Source organism: Emys orbicularis, chromosome 1 (assembly GCF_028017835.1).
Source record: "Emys orbicularis isolate rEmyOrb1 chromosome 1, rEmyOrb1.hap1, whole genome shotgun sequence".
In the NCBI taxonomy this organism is placed as follows: domain Eukaryota; kingdom Metazoa; phylum Chordata; order Testudines; family Emydidae; genus Emys; species Emys orbicularis.
In genome coordinates, this window is record NC_088683.1 from 259,405,710 (window position 1) to 259,432,015 (window position 26,306).

General features: G+C 41.7%; 1 protein-coding gene across 5 annotated transcripts in view; it reads right to left on the minus strand.

Annotated features, from left to right (window-relative positions):
• The window catches only part of NAXD (NAD(P)HX dehydratase), an 82,201-nt gene that overhangs the window by 51,423 nt on the left and 4,472 nt on the right, over nucleotides 1–26,306 (minus strand). For all 5 annotated transcript variants that reach the window (XM_065407498.1, XM_065407481.1, XM_065407490.1 and 2 more), the window contains 3 exons: nucleotides 22,930–23,080; nucleotides 17,338–17,383; nucleotides 16,010–16,098 (listed from right to left, as the gene is read on the minus strand). In XM_065407498.1, coding sequence (XP_065263570.1) covers nucleotides 16,010–16,098; nucleotides 17,338–17,383; nucleotides 22,930–23,080 — 286 coding nt within the window. The remainder of the gene's footprint in view (nucleotides 1–16,009; nucleotides 16,099–17,337; nucleotides 17,384–22,929; nucleotides 23,081–26,306) is intronic.

A 26,306-nucleotide genomic window follows, 5' to 3' on the forward strand; every position in this document is an offset into this window, starting at 1 on the left:
CGCTCCTGCTTGCACTGCCTAACCCAATTAGGTAGCGTCTATGAAGAGACAGTGTGCCCCATACAGTTATCAGCATATGAAATGAAGACACTGTTAAGACACTAAGCCTTTTAGCATCCAAAGTATGCAGCTCTGTCTTGTCTACATGAGTACGAGGTCTAGGAAAAAGACACTGGATAATTAATCGTTTGATTAAGGTGAAAGTCTCACACCACCCTGGGAAGAAAACTAGGATTAGAGCAATGCACCACCGTATCCTCTGGAAGACAGTGAATGAAGGATACACCAGGCAAGCATATAATCCACTCATTTGTCTAGCTGATGTCACGGCTATGACAAAAGCCATTTTGATAGACAAGTAGAACAAAACACTCTGCCATGGCCTCAAAGGAAGTCTGAGTAAGGACTAATTGGAGATCCCAGGATGGGGACTGAAACTTTTATGCATGGATACATTCTGACAAGTCTTTTCATAAATTCCTTAAATGTATTATGTGCAAAGATTGATTTATCTACCAAACACATTACGGACAGCTATAGCTGTTAGGTGAACTTTCAAAGGAGAATATAGAAAATCCCGAATGATTTAATTAAAGAATTCAAGAATAGATTCAATTGCTGCTACTGATGGATACATGTTTCTTGCTTGCCCATTTCACAAACTTATTCCACTTGAGATAACACCTTCTAGTAAACTGCTTTCTAGAGTTAATCAATGCTTGAGACACTTCTGATATGCAAGCTTTCCCAAGGTACATTAGAGTCCTATAGGCTATGCAGTCAGGTGTAATAACAGGGGGTCAGGAGGTAACTCAACAGAAAGGCAAAATTTAATAAGTCTTTGGTCACAAGGAGAGGCCTATATACACCCTTGGAGAGCTGGAAAAGGTCTGAGAACCGCTGTTGCCTTGCCCATGCTAGGGCAATCAACATTATTTTGGCTCTGTCTTGTGTTAGCTTCTTTATCACCTTTGGAAGAGAGGGAAGGGGGAAAAGGTATAAGGCAGACCTTCTCCCCAGTCCAGTAGAAAGGCATCCAATACAGATAGACAGTCTCTCCCCCTTCTTGAGCAAAGCCTCTGACACTTTGCATTTTGTCTGGTTACAAATAAATGTATGTCTGAGAACCCAACAGGGTGAAGATCTCATCTATCACTGATATTTTTAACAACCAGTCATGAAGTTGCATTACATCTCTGCTCTTTCGATCCACCAGTCTGCTGTCCTTGCTTACTAGGTGAAGAGCTATGGGATAAATAATCACACAGCACAACTGCTTCCTTGCGCTGTTGTAGAGAAAGAATTCCCCCATTTGTTCACATAATACATTGCCATTGTGTTGTTTATGAAGACTTGCGCTACCTTGTTCTGGTTGTGAGGTAGAAAAGATTTGAGAGCCAAATGGATTGCCCTCATTTCCAGATTACTTATACATTGTCTCTTTTCTTGAGAATTCTAATGATTGTGAATTGTTAATATGTTAAAATGCACTCCCCATCTGTGGTTGGAGACATCCTAGGTGGGTGGCTGAAAGGGGAGAGTTGAAAGCCACCCCTCTTAGAATGTTGCAATGTTGAGTTTCCTTTGATCTTCGGGAAGCACTCTGGCAAATACTGTATACTCATTTTCTCCCTTAAGTGGTACTAATAGTGTAATCTCCCTGCCTGAATTTGCCATTCTAACATTGAGCAAAGGAGATGAAAATGCTTTTCTGCCAATTGCATCCATTTTCTTTCCCTCTCGGTCAGAAGGAGTAGAATGTAACTGTCCTCCTCTGGATCTTTATACTGACACTACTACCACATGAGAATTAGAGGTAGTTTCTATATGAAAGAACGAGAACCTTCATACAGTAATTGGTACAATATGCTGGGGGGGGGGGGGTTTCAGTATAGTCTGCCATAATAGAGAAGTCCAAACTGCCTGTACATCTGTCTAAAATTGGAAGGGTAATCTTAGTTATAGACTGAGAACCCAGAACGCTGAATACAGCCTGGGAAGTTTCTTGGTCTGTGATTGATGGGAGAGATCAAAAGTCGTGGAATTGTAATGCATCCTCACGTGGGGAGAATGCTGAAGCAACACCAAGATTTTCATCCATGAAAGATTCCTCATCAAGATCTGGCTCCAAATCCTGACATTCAAATTGAGCAGCAGGTGCTGCTTCCTCCTCTGATAATGCATCAGGAACTATAGTGGGAGAATGCTCCCTAAAACCAGGCAAAGATGATGAATCCAGGAGTCTCGGATCCAAGGAGTGATACTTTTCTGAACTGTATTAGGAAAGGAGTTTCTACCTTGATTAGAATGTGAAACATTCCTATACTGCCTAGGAAAGGGCTAATAAGGCCATCAAGACAAGGGCAGGATCTCCCAGTCATGCAGTAACCAAACTCAGGCTAGGAGGGTGTGTTCTGTAAGCATTGTATTTAGGAGATGTAATCTTTCTAATGAGAAAGAAACATAGGAGGTATATTGGTATGCTTAGCATGTTTCAAAACTTCTTCAGACGGCAGCTCTACCCTCGCATCTGATCTTAGCTCGAACTCAAATTATTGGAGAAACTACAGGACCGGTTATATGTAAAACTCAAGAAGGGCAAAATAACTTTATTGGGGAATCCCAGAGGCATTTTAAAGGAAAAAAAGTGTCCAGGGATATCTACAACAATAGGATACTGGGCTGGATGGACCTTTGGTCTGACCCAGTATGGCCATTCTTATGTTCTTAACATGGCTCTTAACATGAGATTTATCTCATGGCAGATTTTTGTTTCATTTAAGATTCGCAGTCCTTGGATCCGAATCTGAGGATTCCCCTGAATTAGATTTGGCCCTGCTTATAGAAGCCTTCTTACTCTGTGGAGTTCACCTTAGAATTGAGTTAGATGGATCTGAAGGTTTCTCCTGGGGTTTGCCTCTGAATTCAGAGGCTAGCAAAGGGATCCTCTGAGCGCTTTGAGGTCAGATCCAATGGTCTGGAATCAGTTCCCACTGAAGTCTTGAATTCTGATCCTGCGGCAGAGATTGGAACCTTTGGCATAGTGCTCTCAATCTCCTTAGACCTCAAGGTAACAAGAGCAACGCTCTTATTGTTATGTACAGACCCTTTAAATGTGTCAGATCTAGGAGTTTTTGCAACCAGAGATTTTTGCAGTAATGAGGCCTGCAGCATGATCTGGCATTCCTTGTGAGCCCCGCAGTTAAAAGTGCTGCAAATTGATCAGCTTGAAGAAGAGGGACCCTCTCTGAGGCACAACAGGCATCTGGTATGGGTGTCTGACGCTAAGAAGACTGTTGGACAACAGGCACACCTCTTGAAGCCTGGTCGTCTTGTTTTCAGATCTGGTGGTTGGAACCAAAATAGGAATTAACAAGCCTATCCTAAGAAATAAAAACCTTTACAGAAAATTAAAAAGAATCAGCTAATTAACCATCCTTAAAACTAAAACTGGCTAAATAAAAGGCACTGAATTCACTAGTGAAGGACCCAGATCAGATGGGTCTGGAAAAGTTGAGGTCTGGCTGCTGCTGCTGCAGGAAAGAACTGAGGCAGCAGAGGTGCCAGCCCACCCTGCTTTTTATAGCCTCACTCTCAGAATACTCATGAGCAGAGGGCAGGGGTTGGAGGGGCACTTCAGCACCCCAACAAGCACTGCTATAAGAAAGTGCAACCATCTGGGCTGCGCTCACCAGCTCATCCCCATGAGTGGGAAGATGCAAAGACACATGAAGAATGTACACTATTCAGATCCTGTTTGGGTGGCTGTGGAGAGAGGGAAAAGGGGGCAGCAAGTTTCCCTACTTGCTGGTGGAAGGGAAAGCAACAGAATAATGGCGGAAGGAATTTAGCTCCTCCCTCTCAGTAAATGTACTCTGATACCAAAAGCTGGTATATTTTAAAACCAATTGAAATTACAAAAAGTAATTCATTGTGTGTGCCCTTTCCACCTCTTTTAAAGGGGTCAAGTTAGCACCCGGACATTAAGCTATTAGTAACTATCCTGACTTTTGAATATTAAGTCTCATACTTAATGGTCACTGACATTTGCTCGTTACCGGAACCTTTGAAAAATTGTAATTAGAGAATAATGAGCTCAAACTGTTACATGTTTTAGGCATACACCACATCCTGCTTGGAATGAGTACCACTGTTCATTGTTCTAACATGGCAAAGTTATGATCTACTTGTATCTTTCTCGGCTGTTTAAGCATTACAGTTCAGTTATGGCCACTCTCCTCCCTCTTCCCTGTCAATTAACAGAAAAATCAAACCATTCAACTAGTGATATTATCCAGTACTAATACTTCACACTTCCATAGTGCTTAATGGCTTGTGTACATGGGGAAGCTGTACAGAATAACCATTGCAAACTCTAATCAGTCGCAGAATAGCTTTCCCTGCAACAGCTGTTCTGGTCGAGGGCTTCTGGGGATGGGCAGCAGTTTGCCCTGGGACCCCAAAACCTGAGTGGTGCTGCAACCCTGTATGCCATGTCACAATGCCACTCACTAGAATTTGACACTGTGGCTTGTCTGTCATGATGGAGGAACAAATCTGAGTGGTGCTGCAACCCTGCGGGATGGGAGCCACAACTGCAGGGGGAGAGAAGGGCAAGCTCACCCTCCACACTGTCTCTTCCTGGGCCTCCCGGAGTAGAAATTTTTTTTTGGAAGGGTGTGGGTGGGGCCTCAGTTTCAGATTTTGCCAAAACCTCTGGGCAGCCCTGTTCTGGTCAACAAGCCCTAATATTTTCCATGCACTTCACTCACATGCTAATTAATCCTCACAATACTCCTTGGAGTTAGGTAAGAGGTAGTAAGACACTATGGAAGGACGACTTGGTTTTGCCTTTTTTTTTTTTTAAATGGCATTAGCAAAACTACATTATAACAAAGGAATGAGCAGCAAACCCTCCATACATTAAGCAAAAAAAGTGTTGCAAGATACTATTATTTGGAAAATCTTGAATTTGTAACACTTGTACAAAAGCTTAGTGTTTACAGATAACAGCCATCCTAGGTGTTTTAGAAGCATCAGTTATAACGGTTGGTCATAACACTTGGGAGCAAACATTTAGCTTAGGTCTGTCAGAACTAGTGCACTAACAATGATTTCTTCAAGTGTGAGGCAGGAGTCAAAAGCATTTGCACCTACACGAGCTCAACCAGTTCTCTTAAACCCATTCCATGATGCAGTGCCTCATTTGGAAGTTAGCCAAAAGCCCCTCTGACTAACAAGAGCTGCTTCAGGAATCCCAGAATGCACTAGTACGAGCTCCCAAAAGGCACTTTGTGCTGACACTCCAAAAGGGTTCTGTCAAAAATAGGGCTGCTGTGCAGAAGTGATGAACCACTGCATAAGTAAATGAGACAAACCCCCATTTGATAAAAATGTGTGTCCCTGCAATAGTTTCCTTGCTTAGTGTACTGATACCCAATTTCTAATTAAAGTTTGTCTCCTTTAAACCACAAAGAACAGTAATAAAACAGTCTCCAAAAATAGATATTTTTTGTCTTCTCTCTAATCTGACATAGAAACTATAGGAAAAACATTAAAGGCAAGTAGAAATGTGCTACTGGAAGTCTTGAGCTTATAAAGTTTTATTAAAAAATTGTTCATTTTTACATGCCATCAAGTATGTGAAAAGCCTCCAGTAACCCAAATTCTAATAAAGGTGCAATTTCTGGAAGAAAAAAAAAGTAATGTGGGCCACTGTTTTATTCATTTATTAATGAACATTTAAGTTGTAGAACGCAGAAGAGAAAAGTAATGTTACAAGATTTTACTCCATGCTAAAAGAGAAGCTTTGTAAAGCATGGCCTTAAAATGAATTTGGCTAGGAAAGGCCAAATGCATTTAATACGTAAAAGAGGTTTGTTAAATTTAGGCTAATAGCTGAATCCAAGTCATCAGTAGTTGCATGACTATGTCACTTTTTGGACAGTTCATGAAAATAACCTCATAGCAGAAAATTCACTATTTTTTTATTTTCAAGCTTGAAAGTTTTGTTTCTGCAGCCCAATCAATCAATGATACACAATCCTCGAGACACAACCATTTCTTGAGAAATACAAAGTCCAATGTGAAGCCAATCCTGCTTATTTTGCCTTTGGTGGTAATATTTAGCATTTCTGTACTGCTTTTCATCTTTAAAGCATTTTACAAACATTAACTTTAATGTAACACTTCTTTGCAATTTCACATCAAGAAAGAACACAAAGCAGACTGTCAGAAAGGCCCAGAGATTAGGAGCAACAATAATGATGATGATACCACAAAATCACTGACATAAAGAGATGCTAAAAAATGATTGCTGGGTTGTTGTTTTTTTAAATAAGGGAATCAGAACAAGTACTGCCTAGAGTAGCATCAAACCCACTTCATTTCAGGATATCTCTGGTGTTCAGAACACCTATGATTGCACAGTGAAAGAGAGTTATGGATTGCTTATATTGCATAGCAGTTCTGAATACATAAATTATAAAATTGCCATCTTATAATCTACACCACACACACACACCAATTACAGATGTAACACTGTTATTGTAACCAATATGGGGTAATTACCCAACACGTAACCTTGTTTCACTGAAGATACAATCTTGCAGGATTCTCAACCAAAGTAAAAACTAGACACTCCCACCCCTCACTGGTCACTGTGTTGACCCCCTAAGTTACTGGTTCTCAACCAAGGATACATGGACCTCTGGGGGTACATTAACTGATCTAGATATCTGCCTAGGCTATATAAAAAGCACTAGCCAACTCAGTACAAACTAAGTTCATATAGACAACAACTTGTTTATGCTGCTCTAAATACTATCTCAGCGGTTCTCAAAACTGTGGGTCACGAGTTTGTCTTTATGGGGTCGTCAGGGCTGGCCTTAGACTCGCTGGGGCCTAGAGCAGAAAACTGAAGCCCAAGCCCCGCCACCCAGGATTGAATCCGAAGCCTGAGCAATTTAGCTTCCTGGGGCCCAGGCAATTGCTCTGCTTGCCACCTCCTAACGCCAGCCCTGAGAGTAGGAATAGACTCAATGTGGAGAAAAACTTAGTTGTTGCTGTCGCTTCACTGTCTCCCAGAATGACAAGGCTCACAAGTGAAAAACAGGCTCAAGTATCACACTGAAATATAAGTACAATATTTATATTTCAATTGATTTGTTTTATAATTATATAATAAAAGTGATAAAGTAAGCAATTTTTCAGTAACAGTGTGGCTGTGACACTTGTATTTTCATCTCTGATTTTGTAAGCAAGCTGTTTTTAAGTGAGGTCAAACTTGGGGTGTGCAAGACAAATCAAACTCCTGAAAAGTGTACAGTAGTCTGGAAAGGTTGAGAACCTCTGCCCTAAGGAATGTAATTGCTACCCTCTATACATTCCAGTCAGCACCTTCAACTGATCACTAGCCTAAGCTCTCAGAGAGAAGACTATTCAAAATGATCATCACAATCAAAAATGTGCCTCAAAGGGGGAAACATGAAAAACAAAGTGCAAGAGAAACCCCCTTCAAAAAACAACCATCAGGCTCTGAGGGGAACTGGTCAGGAGAGCAAGAATCATAAAAGATGAGATCTTCAGAGAAGCAGAGTTATGAGATAAACAAATTTTCTTATCCAACAGATATTACCTCTGCAGGACCCCTACTGCTGAAGCGCAAGAAGCTCTAGGAATGTCCCAAAAGAATAGCATTAACAATATAAAGAGGAGCCAGGAATCTCTTACAAGTCCAACACACAACATTTGAGAATGCAAAAAGGATTAACAATCCAATGCAAAAATTGACCAAATGAAAATTAGGGATGTCCCCAAATAAAAACTTTTTGAGTGGGGTGACTGGGCAAGAGTTTGGATTCCCCTATCGGGGGAATGAAAATCTCATGGTGAAGATCCACTTGGAGGTTGAATCCAAGCAATACTACTTTGTAAATTTGGAGCATAAACTATATAGTTGCTTTGCAGATAATCTGCAATGGAAACATTCCTGAGGCAGGCAAAAGTGGCAGCTTTTCTTCAAATGGTGTGAACCTTTAAGCGTCTGCTTAGCTTCAGGCTAGCTAAATAATAGCAATGTGAAATGCCATCAGATATTTTTTGACTAAGTTCCCTTAGTAATAGTAAATTAAATGATAGATATAAATAAGAAAGAGGAAGCGTCCCCATAGCGGGATCCAAAGGCACCTTCCTGAAAGGCCCAGCAAAGGTCTCCCTGGTACTCCCCTGGCTACTGGTAAAAAGGGCAGAAGGGAAAAGGGATACAGGGCTTAATTCTCTCTCCCCCACCAGCTGCTGAGAGGACAGTAGTTTTCCTGGAAGACGAATGTGAGAGCTTTATTGTCTTTCTTCCCTGCTCTCCCGCTACAGGATGACCTACATTTTATTTTCTCATGCAAGTATGCATAGGTGTATTTGTCAGCAACTTATGTGCTTGTTATTCTTGTTTCTTTCTACACCCAAAACATGTATGAGGCACAGTCTGCAGTGAGTAACTAGGAACTGTGGAAGGTGATAGAAAAATACAGCCATAAACTCATAGGCAAGAGTGTGGCAAGACTTGCTGCACTTGAAGTTTGTTTTAGGCATTCTTTTGAATCAGAGTTCTGCATCTGACCAAATGGAGGCCTGGTGTTGTGGGAGGAAGCAGAGCACTGGCAAGCAGAGGTGCAGTCACCCAATCAATAATTTCATTCATCACTGGAGAATGTGTTTTCCAAGCCTTGCTCATTAGCAGTGCACTCTAAGGGCAGGTCTAGATTTACAATGCTACATCAGTGCAGCTGCAGCACTTCAGTGAAGATGCTACTATGCCAATGGGAGAGCTTCTCCTGTTGTTGTAGTTAATCCACCTGTGACGGGTTCCCCCTGGGGTGCCAACTGGAACTGGGGTACCAGTGAGCCCCCCGACCCACCAGCCTGGACTCCCACTCACTCTGTAATGCTGTAACAAGCTGCAGATCCGCTCCCGGTCTCTTACTTTCACCAGCACAGTGGTAGTAACATGCAGACAGGCTTTCTGACCAGCCCCTGCATAGGAAGGCTATACAGCTAGGGCACTTACCAGCTTCCCAGGCCCACACCCCTCTCTGGAAGGTAAACCTGAATTATACAGTCTTGCGCTGCACAGGGAACTGTATAGCGCAAGCTCATGAAATTTGCCCCCCTCCCTCAATGTGGAAGAAGATATGGAACAGCTTTCTGCCACAAGTTAGGATTTCCCAACACTGATTTTAGACAAAACAAAAAACAAGTTTAACTACAAAAGATAGATTTTAAGTGATTATAAGGGATAGCAAACAGATGAACGCAAATTACCTAGCAAATAAACAAAAATGCAATCTAAGCTTAATATACTAAAGAGATTGGATATGAGTAGCAAATTCTCACCCCACTTGTTGATTTAAGCAGTTTGAAGAGATTCTTGAGGAGCCAGCTGCACTTGCTTGCAGCTTAAAAACCCCAGGTATTCCTTTCGCAAGTTAGAAATCCCACTAGCCTGGGTTCCCCCGTTCCCCCAAGTTCAGTCCTTTTTCCTCAGGTGTTCCCAGGAGTCTCTTTGGGCAGGGAGTCAGTGAAGAACCACGATGTCACTCCCCAGCCTTAAATAGCTTTTGCATATGGTGTGACCCTTTTGTCTCCCAGCTTGGTTCCCATGCCTTTCAGTGGAAAAATACTGGTATTCCAAGATGGAGTCGAGTACCACGTGATCTGGTCACATGCCCCTGTAGCGTTACAGCAGTCATGACTCGGATGCTGTTTGTAATGTCCTCAGGAAGGCTCCCCAGTGGGGAGATTATGTAAATGTGTGGGCAATTGAAATACATATTGTGTATCATTAAAGTGTAAATGTGTGTGATTAGCTTCTTCTAAGACCTATTGTTCTCCCTAATGGCCCTTCCCAGCCAGCCATCTAGACTGATTGCATTCTGTCTAGTGGATGTTCCCCAGGTGTAAACACATTTGTAATGGATGCATAGACAATATTCCTAACTTCAGATACCAAAATGATACATCCATACAAATAGGATAATCATATTCAGTGTATCATAACCTTTTCAATGATATCTTACATGACCTATCTTGCACAAAACATGTCATAGTTATGCCATAATCATATCATAACAATATCTCTGAAGAATATGGGGTGTAGTGTCACACCACCTTCGCAAGAGGCGATAACTATGTTGACAGGAGACGCTCACCCGTGAACATAGCACTGTCTATACCAGGAATTAGATCGGTATAATGGTGTTGCTCAAAGGCGTGGATTTTTTTTTAATGTATGTTTATAGTATTGACCTGGCCTAAGACTCATTTAGGCAACTCCAAATAAATTGGCATATAGTTACAAAGGTCTGTTATATAAAATCAGATAAAGCCATTTATATTTTTAAGTGGCCAGTTTCAAAAGTCTAAGCAGAGTCTTATCTTCAAAGCTAAGAAAAAGTTTCTGCTTTGTGACTCAATAGGCTTCACTTGTGTTTGTCCAGTGCTGCAGGTAATTATAGCAAATTGCATTTTAGATCTGCTGACTTTTACACCGAGACACCTTATACAGTAGATAAACGGATCTAAAACCAGCACACAGTGTATAGCTCCAGGATTTAAGTAATCTTAGAAAGTGGAGTAATTAGCCAATGTGCCAAATTCTGGGTCAGGTCATAATTGGAAACTAGATAACTATAATGGGAAAAGAATATTCTGGGCAGATTCGCTGCAGAAAAGCATGTGGGGGAGGATTTTCCTTTTTTGTGAAGTTATGTGAACCTATAAACTCCTACGACTGATCTATTTGTTAAATTTATAAACAATTATTCTTGCAGTAAACTGACAAGTTAAATTTTATTTCAGATAGGCTGTGTTTAAATATATTTAAATATATTATAAGATAAATAATTGTATGTTCATGAAAGATGCCCGATTGACAGCACCAGACAATGATGTGCTGCACAGGAAATGAAAGAGTACCTACGCTGTCCACCCATGTGCCTCAAACTGAACCTGGTTTGGACCACCTACATGGACAGAGGGTACTTTCCTCCTGGCTTACTAAATGTTTAGTCTCTTTTCTGAAGGTAATCCCAAAGACAGAAGTGGAACTGCTCATAGTAATAAACACCGCACCCAGTAGTGTTTCCAGGATCAGGCATGAACAGAAATAAACATTTGGCTGCTTTTGGAGGGGCACTTTCTGTAACCCCTGCAACTGGAGAACCTGCCTCCCCACCCCACCCCCCCAGCAGCCAAGCGGAGCTGCTTCTCCCCTCCCACCCCCCAGCAGTCGCGGAGCTACCTTTCCCCTCCCCATCCCCCAGTGCCAGAGGAGCTGCCTCTCCCTGCCACAGCCCTGGGGCTAGAGGAGCGGTCATCTCCCCACTACAGTTGGTGGAGCTGGCTCTTCTCCCCCTCCTCCTGTGGCCCCAGGGCCAGAGGAGCTCACTCTCCCCTCTCTGGCACCAGAGGAGTTTTGTGCTCCTGCTGATTGGGGAGGAACCTGTGCTGCCCCCCGCGCGCACCCCTGTTGGCTGGCCATGTCAGCAAGCTGGAACTGGGACATTTATCATCTGTACTGCAATAAGACTTAGAGGCTCTAATAAAGACCTCAACATGCTAGACCAGGGGTGGGCAAACTTTTCGGTCCGAGGGCCACATCTGGGTATGGAAATTGTATGGCGGACCATGAATGCTCACGAAATTGGGGTTGGGATACAGAGGGGGTGAGGGCCCTGACTAGGAGTGCGGGCTCTTAGGGGGGCCAGAAATGAGGAGTTCACGGTGCAGAAGGGGGCTCTGGGCTGGGGCAGGATTTGGTTTGCGGGGGGGGGGGGGGGGGGGCGGGGAGAGAGGGAGGCCGAGGGCTCCAGCTGAAGGTGCGGGCTCTGGGGTGGAGCCGAGGTTGAGGGGTGCAGGAGGGTGCTCCAGACTGGGACTGAGAGGTTCGGAGGGCGGGAGGGGGAATCAGGACTGGGGCAGGGGGTTGGGGCGTGGGAGGGGCTCAGGGGTGCAGGCTCCAGGCGGCACTTACCTCAAGCAGCTCCTCTACGCATAGGAGCCAGGCCGGGGGGGCAGGGGGGGGAGGGGGGGAAGAGGGGGACATGTCGCTGCTTTCCAGAAGCCGCACGGAGCTGTGGCACGCACGGAGCAGCCCCCGACCCTGCTCCCCGGCTAGAGCACTGGAGCAGAGCAAGCCCCAGATCCCGCTCCCCAGCAGGAGCTCGAGGACCAGATTAAATTGGCTGGCAGGCCGGATGTGGCCTGTGTGCTGTAGTTTGCCCACCCCTGTGCTAAACACTGTACACGCCTATAATGACAACCCAGTGGCCACCCCAAGAATTTACAGTGTAAGTATGTGATGACATAAAAGATGAATATGATGAGAGATAGGGGGCTGAAGAGGGAGATTGTGATCAGGGCCCTGTGTACTTTGCTGCACTATGGGCTCAAGTTTTGCAGCATGTGCTATTCAATTCAATAGCCATGTTAATTAGGTTATCTTGTTGATTTTTTTGCATTACCTTGCCAAATCCTCTCAGAAGGTGCAGCAGTCTATTTTATGGAATCCCTGAATAAAGGAGAAAATTACTCCTGATAAGGCTGAATGTTTAGGTTCCCTATAGAGACAGCTACTATTACCCAACTCCTGGGATGTAGTGGGGGAAAAGGAGTATGTGGCAGCTAGGTAAAGCTCTATCCTTCCCAGGCCTCATGCTGCTACCCTTGCCTCACTGGGAGGGGAGCAGGCACAAGTGGCAGGTGGGGCAATGGTATGAAAGTAGGTGTTGTGGTACACCTAGGACTGCAAATTACCCTAACTGAGCCCTGCATCCTTTGCAGCTCACAAGGGATGGATGCCTGCAGCTCAACAGGTTGGCCCTTGCAACCCTCCCCCTCTAAACTTTGTTCAGACCCCCACCCCATCACATTTTGTATCCTGGGCATGAGAGTCTGCCTGGCTGGCTCTCAAGGCTCATCAGCTCAGCCTCTGGCTGTCACATTCCTCCTCTGACCCACACCCTCAAAAGACAGGCAAAGGCCATCCTGATGAGCCCAGAGAGCTTGTGTCTCACGTTCCAGCTCCCACTTTTATGGAGAGCAGGGCAGGAAAATGTGCTACTTATTGTAATGCACTCCCTCTTGAGGTGAAAGCAGTACTAAAAGAGGAAGCTGCAGTCAGGTCACAGCAGAGCAGAGAGAACAAGATGTCAGACTCCTGACTGCAGTAAAATGGGGCATTGTTCAGCAGTTTGGCAAAATGTCAAATTCTGCAAAATAAAAATCAGTGACACAGAATCACAGAATACACAAGGCCCTGATAATGACTGGCATAACAAGCAGGATCACAGAACATCAGCTGCCTAGCCACTGTCATGCATTGTGCAGATATCACAGCAAAGGTGACCTTTAAAGAGGGGTATAAAGGAGGACAATGCAATAGCTCTGCAAACTTTTACAGGGAGCTCCTCCCGTTCATAAAGGGCAGCATGGGAGATAAACATCCCTTGCATAGTTGAAAGAAAAACGGACTGACGGGCTTTGCCGTTGCTGGAAGAGCAGAAACAGGGGCTGACTGCTCAACACCACATAAGAGATATGTAAAAGATGCAACTAAGTCTTGAATGGCTTTAAAAGTGAACGTGGGCAGTCTGTTTGATGCAGACAAGACCGGATTTAAAACATTCAATCAAGAATTTGGGAACCCGCAAAAATGTACAGTGCCCGCGTTTATGAGGAAAGACCATTATTAAGGCTGCAAATCATTCACGGAGGTCACAGGAGGGGGATCAGGGCTGGGGCATGGGGATGGAGCATGGGAGGGGCTCGAGGGTGCAGGCTCTGTGAATTTTGCAGCAGCAGGTGCGGCTGACCCCAGGGCCATCCCAGCAGCTGGGGAAGCCCCGGAGCCAGACGCTACTCTGGCAGCCCCAGGCAGCTGGTCCCTGGCGCTGCCCAGGAGCAGCAATCCTCAGGCGCGTTCCCCTCCCAGCAGGTAAGATTTAGTCACAGGCATTTTTAGTAAAAGTCATGGACAGGTCACAGGGCTGTGACTTGTTGTTTATTGTCTATGACTTTTATTAAAATACCTGTGACTAAAACGTAGCCTTAACCATTATCTCACATTTGGAGGCAGGAGAATGGGCAAGAAGTCTTATGGGGAGGTAAAAAATTTTTAGAAAACCAAACCTGAACATTGTTTGCATTTTTAAATCTTAAATTTTATTCAATTTTAAATAATGTTCCCAGCAACATCCAACCATACTGAATAAGTATATTAGCTGACTGTTTCTGCTAAGTCAGTGTGAAGTGTAAAAATAAACAATACTGACACTTACACAGTGATCAGGCTTCAGACCTAATGTTCTATTTGGATGAATGGGGCAAGGGCGCGCACACACACAAACACACCCCTATATAGCGTTTGTCTATTTTACAGAATGAATAGGATAGCGCATCAGATTAGCGTCAAAAGGTTCTCTTTGCAACCAGAGGGGCAACATTTTTTTTTTTTTTAAACTGACAATTTTATTCTACAGAAGACGCTGAACTAAAATCTGTGTGGAAAAAAGAAACCGTAGAAATTCCACAAATAGAGATTTAGAGAGATGAGATCCAGCAATCTCTTGTTTGCTCATGGTTCTCTCCTTTCTGACCATACTGTCTCATTTTTTTCCTATGATACTTTTCCATTACCACCAAACTAGTCAACAGTACTGTGTATTAACTCCTCCCATGTAAAATCACATTGGTTAGCCCAACTGTCATAGCGCCACTGACTTCAATGGAGCTGTGGCAATTTACACCAGCTGAGGATCTAGTCACTGGATTATAGACATTAATGTGGTTGCACCAGGGCAATGCAAACAACTCTACCTTGTCTACACCAGGAAAACAAAAAGGTGTGCTTTTACAACAACAACAAAAAACACCAACAAGCCCCCATCCCCCCAAAAAACCCTGATTGCTTACTTGTTTTAAACATATTTTTAAATGCAAATTTTCACATAGAAAAGGTTTAACATCTTTAAAATGTGCTAACTGGTAGCTGTCAATCCCAGGCTTCCCTTCGGAGTTGATCACTTTAAAAAAGGTGCTAACATGTTTTTAAAAGTATTAAATCCTGTCTACAGTAGCATTTATCAAATGTTTTGACTCTTGTTTTTAAAAGCGCTGTTTTTTCTAGTTTAGATAAGACTCTAGTGTGTGTAGACATGATTTACACCAATGCAGTGCAATTTGTACTGCAAGCTTACGGTAGGCCTTGCTTACAGGGCTCTAGAGCTTGATTCTTATTTGGTACACTCATTCCCAACAATTTGCAAAACCTAACCCAAACAATGTCTCCTGTAAGATATCCAGTTAGCGACACACTCCAGCCAACAATTGAAACAAACAAACCAACTAACCCCTCACAAATTGATATAAGCAGCCCTTGATATTTTATATTGCATCTAGTTAACCCTGTAATGGCTAGATTTGTTATCTACAAGGTGAAACATTTAAGAAGAACCATAAAAATCATAAAAAATTAAGATCAGTTTCTCGTGCAGTAATTTAGCATGAATAGTGTTATGTCCACAGTGGTGAGAAAGTAAAACTGATTCAGAACCAAGAAGGAAGAAATTTGGGATGAGAGTGTTTTATTTTGGCTTTTAAAAAGAGATTCTAAAATGCTGACTTGTTCCATACTCAGTTCTGGATTTTGTGACTGCTCTCATTTAATGCATTACAATTACAAACACATCAGCAAGCAAGCTGAAAGAATAATCTTTGCTTTTTTAATTTGTGCTTTGACAGAAACACACACACACACACAAAGTGGTTCTAACAGGTCAGAAACTCCACATGCTCTTAAATGAAAATACGTAATACATAATCACTTTTTTAACCTCTGATTCACCGGTCCTGTGATTCAGGAAGAGAAATAATGTAAACTAATGAACTGTCACACTGAAATGTTCAATCTAGTAGTCTTGACTTGATCATTTAAAGAAAAAAAAAAGTCACTTACAGCACTGGATGAACAATCAGTTCTGGACTATATGACTTTATTACAGCTGCTGCATCTTTGGTACAAAATACGTGGGATAAGTCTGCACCCTAAGAAAGAAAATTTGCAGAATTACAATTTGTAATCTTAGTAGTGCGTAAACAATTATTCCAATAGTTATTCACTGAACAACTATGAATTCCTACTGCTTGTTAAATAAAGCAAACTTGGTACCTGTTTGTTCCATCTTGACTAGCATGCCAGTCAATAGTTTGGAGAGAAATTACTTTATTTCTTAAATCTAACTTCTATGCTAAATTGCAAATTTACAGAAATACTTGCTTACTGAACAGGATTATGGCAAAATCAGTGAAAGTTTAGGGCCAGATCTTGAAACCCTTTATCACAGGAGTAATCCTCTCCATTCATGCATGAGCAAGAATGATAGGCCTAGGCCCACAGTAAGGAAAGACAAAAAGGACACAGCCAAGTAGGAGCTGGGTTACAGCACAAACAAAAATCGGTGTTGTGCTATATTCATGCAGGATAAACAAGATTACCCATGAGTTCTTTTCCAGTCCCAAGGTTTTTGATCCAATGAGCCAAATCTGGACTAGAGATAAACTGGCACAATTTCATTTATTACAGTTGAATTGCATGCATTTCTGAGTTTGACCCTAAGCTTCTTTTACCTCTAATAAGAAAAAGCAAAAATAATATACATGTAGGTTAGGTAGCCAGGGACAAGAAGTTTCCAATACTTCGGATGTAGAAAGAAATACCAAACTTAAAAGATACAAACACCTAAAGGAAGACAGTAACCAACTAATGGCTCCTCTGGTGTATTACTATCATCATTTAACATTTTCCAAGCCCTGAGCAATTTAAGGTCCTGATCCTGAAGTGTGTTCTGTTAAGGTGAAATGTTATGCCTGTGCATAGGCCCACTGAATTCAGTAAGGTTCAGTAAGACTGCCTGCACATATCAAATGGCTGTATTATGGCCATAGTATCTTGCTGGATACTGAGTAGTCATCTCTGTCCAACTTTAAACACAAAAGAGCCCAGGTTAAATTATTTTTGGTCTTGCCTAAATTAAATAATAATAAACTTAGTTTACTAAAAAAAAAAAAAATAATGAATGACTTCTACAAAGCTGATAACTTCTATGACTAAGAAGAATATGAACCTTCTAGAACTCAGAAATTATTAAAAAGATAAAAAAGGTTACGTTTCTAGTAGAACTAAAATCCCATGCACAGTATTATGCAAGCCTTTTACATATGACACTAGACAATCCATTTATGTTATTAAAAATACATTACACATGAAGGCAGGAAAACACGTACCACTTTTAGAGCTGAAATTGCAGCAAAATATGGTGCCCCAGTGTACCTACAAATGAAACATTTTCTAGGTTAGGAAACAGACACACACAATTGTATCAAAAGATAAAGTTAGCAGTTAATCACCCTGCTACAATGAAGAATCGAATTCAAGAGCAAGTTAAATAAACTCAAGTAGTTCTTATTTATAAAGGATGGGTGAAATCCTGGCCCCACTGAAGTCAATAGCAAAACTCCAAGTGACTTCAATAAGGCGGAGATTTCACCCTATTCATTCACTCTCACTTGTGTGATATTTACATGGATTACATCACAAATAAAAGCTAAAATAAGAGAGTCATCTCAAAGTATTCACATAAGCACGAGAGAGACAGACTCAATCCATTCAGAAAAGAGACTCAGAAAAAGCTCAAGTATAAAAGATAGTACCTTGGAACATGGCTTGGCAGGTCAAATTTGGGCTCTAGTAGACCAATCAAAAAGTGAATTAGAGAGACAAGGGTAATCCAATAGGGAAATCCTAACTGTAACAAAATAGTGTATTTAGCTCTTTATGTGGTATTTTTAATCTGCAGATTTCCAAGCACTTCACAAGAGGTAATATCTCCATTTTGGCCATCTCTAAACTGAGGCACAGTAAGGTGAAATGACTCACCCAAAGTATCACAATGGGTGTCATGACTGGGACAATCAGCAGTCTTGCCTAGGGATCAGAGCAGGTCCGAGTTCAAGACAGGCCAGAGAGCAAAACTGAGTGTCAGGTGTCAGAAAGGGTCAGGTTACCAGATCAGCAGCAGGATCAGATACTGCAGGGGAAGCAGTCCTAAACACGGGGAACCCAGCTGCAGGGACAACTTCCTGTCCCTGTGCTTGGTTTAAATGGAGGGTCGGAACCAATCAGGCCCGCCACCATTCTGTCAGTCAGATCCCAGAACTGGACTCCTCTGTCAGAGTTCAGCTACTATTCCAACAACTGTTAGGTCACTGGGTGACAGGTTGGAACTTACTAGCTCCTCAAGACCAGGGTTCAAGACACGTGGTCCCTAACCGGGAATAGAGCCTAGGTCTTATAACTTCCAGTTCAGTGCCCTCCTCAATTGACCTACACTGTCTCCTGTTCCCCAGAGTTCAAATCAGGATACTATTAGCAAAAATATGCCACATGATAAGTGTTGAGAAGGTGCATAATAAGAGTCTCAAAAGGCAGCTTGAATCCAAACCAAGGACCATGACCAGGTAGCCAAGATGTAGTTCATAAGGCTGGTGTAAGTCAGGAATTGTATAAGGACATCACAACTATGATCAGTCTACAGCAGATGTTTCACCTTGTTACTTTATTCTCAATGCTTCTCCCATAAGCTCCTTTCACACAATGTAGAAGGTAATTTAAAGTAAGAGATTAGGGTGGAAAGAAGAGAGAAGGTAGAGGGGAATGGAACTCAAATGACCAAACTTCAACTGCATGTATAGTCAAAACAGGGATGGCATGACATTTACCAGAGATGGTTTTTACTACCACAGGAAAAGCTAGTTAGAAAGTGCCTTAAACGGTGACTATGATAAAAACTATTTCATTAATGCATACCACCTTACACTCAGTTTTAGCTACATTCAAATTGTGGTTACATAAATTAAATTTCTGAATCTATTAGCTTTAGTTTGGCAACAAAAGTAAAACTGAAGTGGGTGTAATTCTAATATATGTAATCATAGCATTGAACATGAGAATGTCTACACATTTTGTTTGGTAATTTCTCAAGGAAGTTATACATGTCTGCCAGGACCTGTTCCATTTTTCCATATTACATAAACAAAAATCAGAAACAGTTGATTCTGTGAAAGTGACAATAATGCAGAGCTGTAGGCTTGAAGCATTAAGCAATCAGAAGCATGCAGAGTTGTAGACTACCACTCCAGGTCCATCTGGCCATACAGCATTCTGTAGCACAAGCCCAACTTCGATGAAGTGTACAAACTGAGCCTCAATTTTGAACCGATGTATCCGAAGTTTGAAAAGATTTGTTCTATGCTTGCTGAACACTGATGCAATTGCACTACCAGTTCTATGAAGTCAGATGCAATATCATTACTCTTCAGGTTTTTCCACCATGCTACAGAGGAAACTTTTTCCTTCATAGCAGATGAAAATACTGATTTTGGATATGGAGTTTCTACTTTAAATGCAAGTGAATATGGCAGAAAGTAAGGATTTTTACTGAGCAACCACGACCTGGCAATTTCTTCTTGTTCAGTTGACAATTTCTTTCCTGCTTATTTTAGATGAAGACCAAACCAGGTTGGCCAACATGCGTACAGGAGTAATTGCTTCATGAAATCTCTTTTGTGCTGTTGCTTTGCGCGCTGCAAAATCTTCAGTAGATCCAACCATACTTTGCATACAACTGCAAATGTTAATGCACCCCTTTGGAATATGTCAAATGCCACAGCAACTGGTTTCCATTGACTGATCAAGTTCTTATGCTTCTTGGTAAATCCCTTGATAATTAGTTATACTGAACACTCTATCTTCAAATTCTGCCTCATGATCACTCACAATCTTGAGATAACAGCACCAATTTTTAATTTATGTTGCCAGATATGTTATTTGACTGTTCCATTGTGTCTCACCAGGGATTTGGGATTCTACAGATCCTTGGCATTTTTTTTGAACAGGCTCCAGTATTCACAAATATTTTTGTAAATCTACTACATGTTTTATCAAAGCACTTGGTGCAAGGTCTTGTCCAAATAGATTTAGCCAATGTAAGGCAAGTCCATATGTAACTAAAGTGTCATTTTTTCCAAATCACTTCTCATTCTTTACATCTTTTTCCCCCACTGTCTGTCAGGTAGCTCTTAACACCACAAAAACATACAATTCATTTACTAATGTCTTGGCTTCTCTTGCCAGGGTAGCACAGTACTTTCCAGTCTTATTGCTTCCAGTCTCAACCTCTGTCACATTTTGAGATTTAACCCAGACCAGCGAGAGGTTGTGTCACTACTTGCCCTGTAAGTCTGAATGCCTTAAAATGCTCTGCTGCTGTAGCTCCCTGTCTGTCCGCTCCCATCCAGCGTCAAGCATGCACTGAATGACTATGTTAAGCAGCTCTGATTCCAGCAGCCTGCTTGCTACACTACAGTCAAACTCTGGTCTCCACCAGCCTTTGTTTTTATTAGCCAAGTGACCCCAATACACCCCCAATCCCAAATTTCCCCAAAACCATCTACCCTGAAAATGTCCAGCCCTGTCCTGGAACATTCAGAGAAGTAATACGGTCTGTTGCTCCTTTAAAGACATAAGAGGACAGCAGCCTGTTGCTTTAACTGGAATTAATAATGAATTTAAGTCAAACGTAGCAGTAGGCTGATTTGGAATAAAAGTAAAACAAGTTTATTTAATCAAAAATACAGAGATTTTAAGTGCATTCAAGAGATGAAGTCAGAAATGGTAACAAATAAAAGTGAAAACATGCATCTAAAAATGTAAAACTTAAATCTAGTAAGATAGTCTTTGTTAAAGATGATTTTCCTCTGATCCAGTCTTCTTTCCACCTTTTAACTAAATGGCCTGGTCAGGACATCACAGAGATCAAATTGCTTTGTTTCTTTGTCTCCTTAAGGCAAAGAATCCCTTAGGGGCTCGCTCCCCCTCTCTTTATAGTTCAGTGAACCTTTGAAACATATTCTTCTGAAGGGTACCCTCGGGTAAAGTTCATTAGTTCATGCCGAATAAAGGAGCCATGAGGTTTGGAGGATAAGGCTCCAAGCTGGTTCCTCCCCCACTGGCTGTTGCTACTATGGACATTATCTCTTCCTGCGGCAACTTCCCACACAAATGAATAGCTCACTGAATTTGGTCACACCTGTTCTGAGGTGTTGGCCTCTTTTCTTGTCCGAGGAAAACCTGTTTATCAACTCCCCCTGACATGCCATGTTTAAACACCTTTTAGTCACAGACTTTAAAGCATAATATTAGTGAGTATCCATAGTTTCACACACCGCCTTGTTACATATATTGTACAATGATATTATTGGCCAGCATGTTATTTGTTTTCAAATTATACCTCACAAGGCATACGCTGTACAAAAATCACTGCAGTGGTGTGAAGGGTGTGAATACAGAGGTGCCTAGCTCACAACCACTGATACATAAACCATAATTTTCCCAGTGTGCATAGAGTTAGCTATCACTGAGTCACTACACATTACTCCAACCATCTGCTTTTCCATATAATTTATTGCGTGCTACTATCCTCAAGCCATCAGTATGTGTGTTTAACAGTTCACCTGCTACCTGCTTTCGACTGGATGCTTTGCAGCTTGGCCTTAGGCATCTAATCATTGCTTGAAAAGTTGGATGTTGAATAAAAGAGAAAGGAATATTATAGCCATAAAATATTCTGCAATTTTCAAGTCTAACTTTTGTTTCAGTTTTGGAGTTGTTTTTGTTATAAAAATATCCATTTGTGGGTCAAAAACCCATGATACTTACTCCTTGTTTTCTTTAGCCGACCTGGATCTAGCTGTTTTTTGATGTAGTTGGCAATGGCAATGTAGGCATTATCGGTACTCATCCTCAGGGTTTGATTCCAATTCTACTACATAGTGTATGCGCAACATGCCTCAGGTGGCACGTGACCAGGATTCAACACCAAATTTGGTCCGCTGGTTGGATCATTAGCTTCCCCGAGTTGGGCCAGATACTGATGGGGAGTGCAGTGTGAATGCTGATCCATGCATTTAGCCAAAGGGGGTCTGGTGTCTGTCTTCTTTCCACAGCATTTTGCAAAATGTTTCCTCATATGGTCTGCCTTCCCATTCACTTTTTCTTTGCAATTTCTGCCTTTAAGACTCTCTTTGACGCCACCATGAACTTTCTCAAAATAGCCATGAACTGGGTCAAGTGGTCTTCCACCTTTGCTCATGCTGAAATACTTTGACTTGAGTCACTGTACACGGGAATTCAGTTGCAGCAATTGTACTCCAGCTAGCCAAATCAAGAGACAGAGTACTGGACTAAACAGTTAGTTTGGCAATTTACCTCAAACAGAAACTGAAACTTCTGAATCTGGGAATTCCCCTTCTCTGTTTGCTTAACAAACATGTAATTTTCATTGCTATAGCAAAGAAGGGGTATTCCCAGATTCAGAAGTTTCAGTTTCTGTTTGAGGTAGCTTAGGCACTAGCATACGGTTTAGGTGGAGGGTCTTTTTTGTTTTATTTTAACTGAAATTAAAAGGGACCATGTTACTGCAAAATCATCATCAAATCGCTCAATATTTGCCAGTAATTTTCATTAGTATGGTCTAATAATTTTATTCTTCCAGTTTCCCAGTTTAAACTGGTATTTACCAGCCCTGTCCTAAACTAGTTTTCCCGCCAGGAAATAGCCAACCCTTAAGTCTTGCATCACTGACATAGGGGGACATGTATTCTGATTCTAATGATGGACTAAGCAAAGGCCCCTTTGAAAACATGGGGTTCACAATCCCTTAAAAACAGTATTTTCAATTTAAATGCTTTTTAAAAGTAGTAAAACACGTACTTGAGATCCCTAATCAACAACAGCATATATATTTCTGTTTAACTTACTCTTGACATCCTCCCACGATGCCTATCCGTCCATCTTGACCTTTATGCTTCTTTGCTGTTAGAGGAGGAATAACATTGCGCACCAATTGAAAAATATTCTCCATATCCTTTATAGAATGTGTTTTGTGTAGTGAAAAGGCTCTCTCGATAACTGAAAAAGATAAAGACATTTAAAAATTACTTCAGAAATGTTTCTTTTTAAATTGATAGAAACCTCAGTGAATTTTGAAACATTCAGAAGTATTGGTGTACTCAATTTCTATAACAGAGGTGTTACATAGTCGTACAGAATGATTAAAAAACCCAAACTCTCCAATTTTACTTTTAATAAAACTATTCAGTCTTGTACTCAGTAATTGTCCTTGCCATACCAACACCACAAGTAGAAAAAAAGATGTTTGAAGAAAGTTAGGACACAACTCTGAAAATATTCTGGTAACAAATAAGAAAATACCGGCAATGTCAGCAGAAAACCCATTTCGCCAACATTTACAGAATCTAACATTAAACCAGACTAGCTCAACTGTAGCAAAAATCACTTTATAGTGTTCAATAATGATAAATATTCCTGGCTGATCTCTTGTTTTGAAAATCCTTCTATAATACAGGCATTCCACTCCCATTGGGATCAAAAACTAACCTTCTTGGAGCATGGCCAAAATATCATTGTCACAATGCAGAATATAACAAAACTCATCTCTGCTCTGGAAATAGGGCAATATTTCCCTCTTAAAATTACTCCACATTTTACAAACTATCTAGTTTTCTACCAAAATCTACAAGAAATATGCATCCCATACACCTCACAACCTACTTACAGGGCCATGGCTGCTAAAAAACCTTCAGTTTCCTTGCTTTTCTAGAACAGAGACTCTATAATGAGGGGGAAACAGTAGAAAACATGGGGGGGGGGAAGGAACTCTAGACTGGATTTCACTTCTGCCTAAAGATTTCACTTCAACTTTAGATACAAATAAGTAAGGTCCTAAATCATTAACATATATGTTGCCTTAAATAATTACTTTTAAAGCATATTTTATTATAAACTGTAAAAAAACCTCATGATTGGAAGTCAATTCTGAGTTTCTCTTGCTACAGTATAAAATTACAACTATACATCTGCATCATCAAATGTAGTATTAAAACCTGGCTTCAGGTTTTCACAGTTAATAGAATGTCTTTCAGATTAAAAGTGAATGCATTTTAGAAGTAATAAATATTAAGGCTAAACATGTACTGTCAGGGCCATCCCTAGCTATTTTGGTGCCCTACGCAGCCGCCCCACAGCACGGGGGGGCTGTGTGTGGCCCCAGGCCTCTGTGGGAGGGAGCGGGGGGGCTGTGTGGGGCCCCACCCCAGGCCTCCACGGGGAGCTGGCCCCAGGAAGTGGCCAGCCCCCATCCCCAGCCTGCTCTGCTCCCCTGGCTCCCAGGCTTGGGAGGAGGAGGGGGAACTGCCCCCCAGCACTTGCTGGCGACGCAGCAGGGAGCCAGGGGAGCAGAGTAGGCTGAGGCCGGGTCGCTCTACTTACCGGTGAGTGCAGGCCCAACCTCTTCTGGAACCCTCAGGAGAGTGGGGGTGGGGCTGGGGCAGGGAAGAGGCGGGGCAGAGCAGGGGAAGGGGCCCTGGGGAAGAGCCGGAGCAGGGGCTGAAGCAGCAGCAGCTGCGCAGGGCACCAGGAAATTTGGTGCTCCAAATTTCATGGTGCCCTACGCAGCTGCGTACTTTGCGTATGGGTAAGGATGGCCCTGTGTACTGTGTTCAAGTTTTAGGAGCTTAAGTAGTTTTCTGTATCTGTTTTCTAAGTTAGACTGAAAAGTGAAACCACTATTTGTAAGAAAAACTGTAGTATACATACAGGTTCTAATTTAAATATTAAAATATTGCTCAAACACTTGGATAAACTATTATGACATCAAAAAGTAATACTACAGACCAGATATCCATTCAGTAGAATAAGAAAGTATGTTAACTTAAACCATAACAGGCCCGAACATTCATTCAAGACTCCACTAAATTTAAAGAGAAGTTTGGAGGTCAGTCAGTCAAACATAGGACTGGGCCTTACATTTATTTGGTTATTTAAATGTCCAAACTATAAGTTCTGATAGCCTGTCCCAAGCCAGAAACTGGCTTACAGAGTTTTATTTCTAATTCTGCTTATCTCTATTATTTTTTTAAGACTACCTATCCATTGAATACTGAACCCACATATGATTTTAAAAACAAAAGTAAAATAAAACAACTGTTAATTCCAACCTGATGGGCTATAAACATCATAAGCCATATAGGCTTTGCTGTCAAAGTTGACAAAACAATTGGTATGCGATTACTGTTACGGTCCATTCTTTCTATGTGAACATACAGAGAGATCATCAATATAAATGACACAAATCTTGAAAAAAGTCTGTGTTACTATGCACTGCATACTTGATTAGACTCTAGTCCACACACCTTCTGTAAAGGGGGGGGAAAAGACAACAACAAAACAACTTTGCATAGATGCCAATTCTAAGGATATTCTGAAAAATCCAGACCCTGATAAATTCATAAATGAATTGGTTCAGGAGGAAAATAAGATTCAAGATATTTTTGTAAAGAAATGTAAGTATTTGAAGGATAGATCCTCAAGCAGGCATAAACTGTCATAGCTCCATAGCATTCAGCTGAGCGATGATAATTTACATAATTTGAGGATCTGACCCTTGGCCTGTAGATAAAGTATACCGTCACATAATTCAATATCTAGAGCAGGGATTCTCAAACTTCATTGCACCACGACCCCATTTTGACAACAAAAATTATTAAATGAACCCAGGATGGGGGGCCAAAGCCCAAGCCCCACTGCCCCATGTAGGGGGGCCAAAACTGAAGCTCAAGGGCTTCAGCCCCAGGCAGGGGGCCTATAACTTAAGCCCTGCCACCCAGGGCAGGAGCCCTCAGGCTTCGGCCCCAGGTGGAGCAGCTCAGGCTTCAGCTTCGGCCCTGGGTCTCAGCAAGTCTAAGCCAGCCCTGGTGACCCCACTAAAACGGGGTTGCAACCCACAGTTTGAGAACCGCTGATCTAGAGTGAAATCCAGGCCCTACTGAAGTGAATGGCAAAACTTCCTTTGACTTCAGCAGGGTCAGGATTCCAGCCATAATGTTCAAAACATGTCTGACATACCCACTGTTAAAAACCCCCAATACATGTTATTTTTCGAGGTCTTTCATTACTTTGAATTAACATTTTCAAGTATGATGAAAGCTTTGACAGCAAGATTATTACTGAAAAATGTTAAGATCTATATTTCTTTTTTCAATTTTATGTAGACTATTGTTTTATTCTGCTGCAAGACACATTCTTGCTTCCAGATCATTTTCAGTAAAGGTTAAGC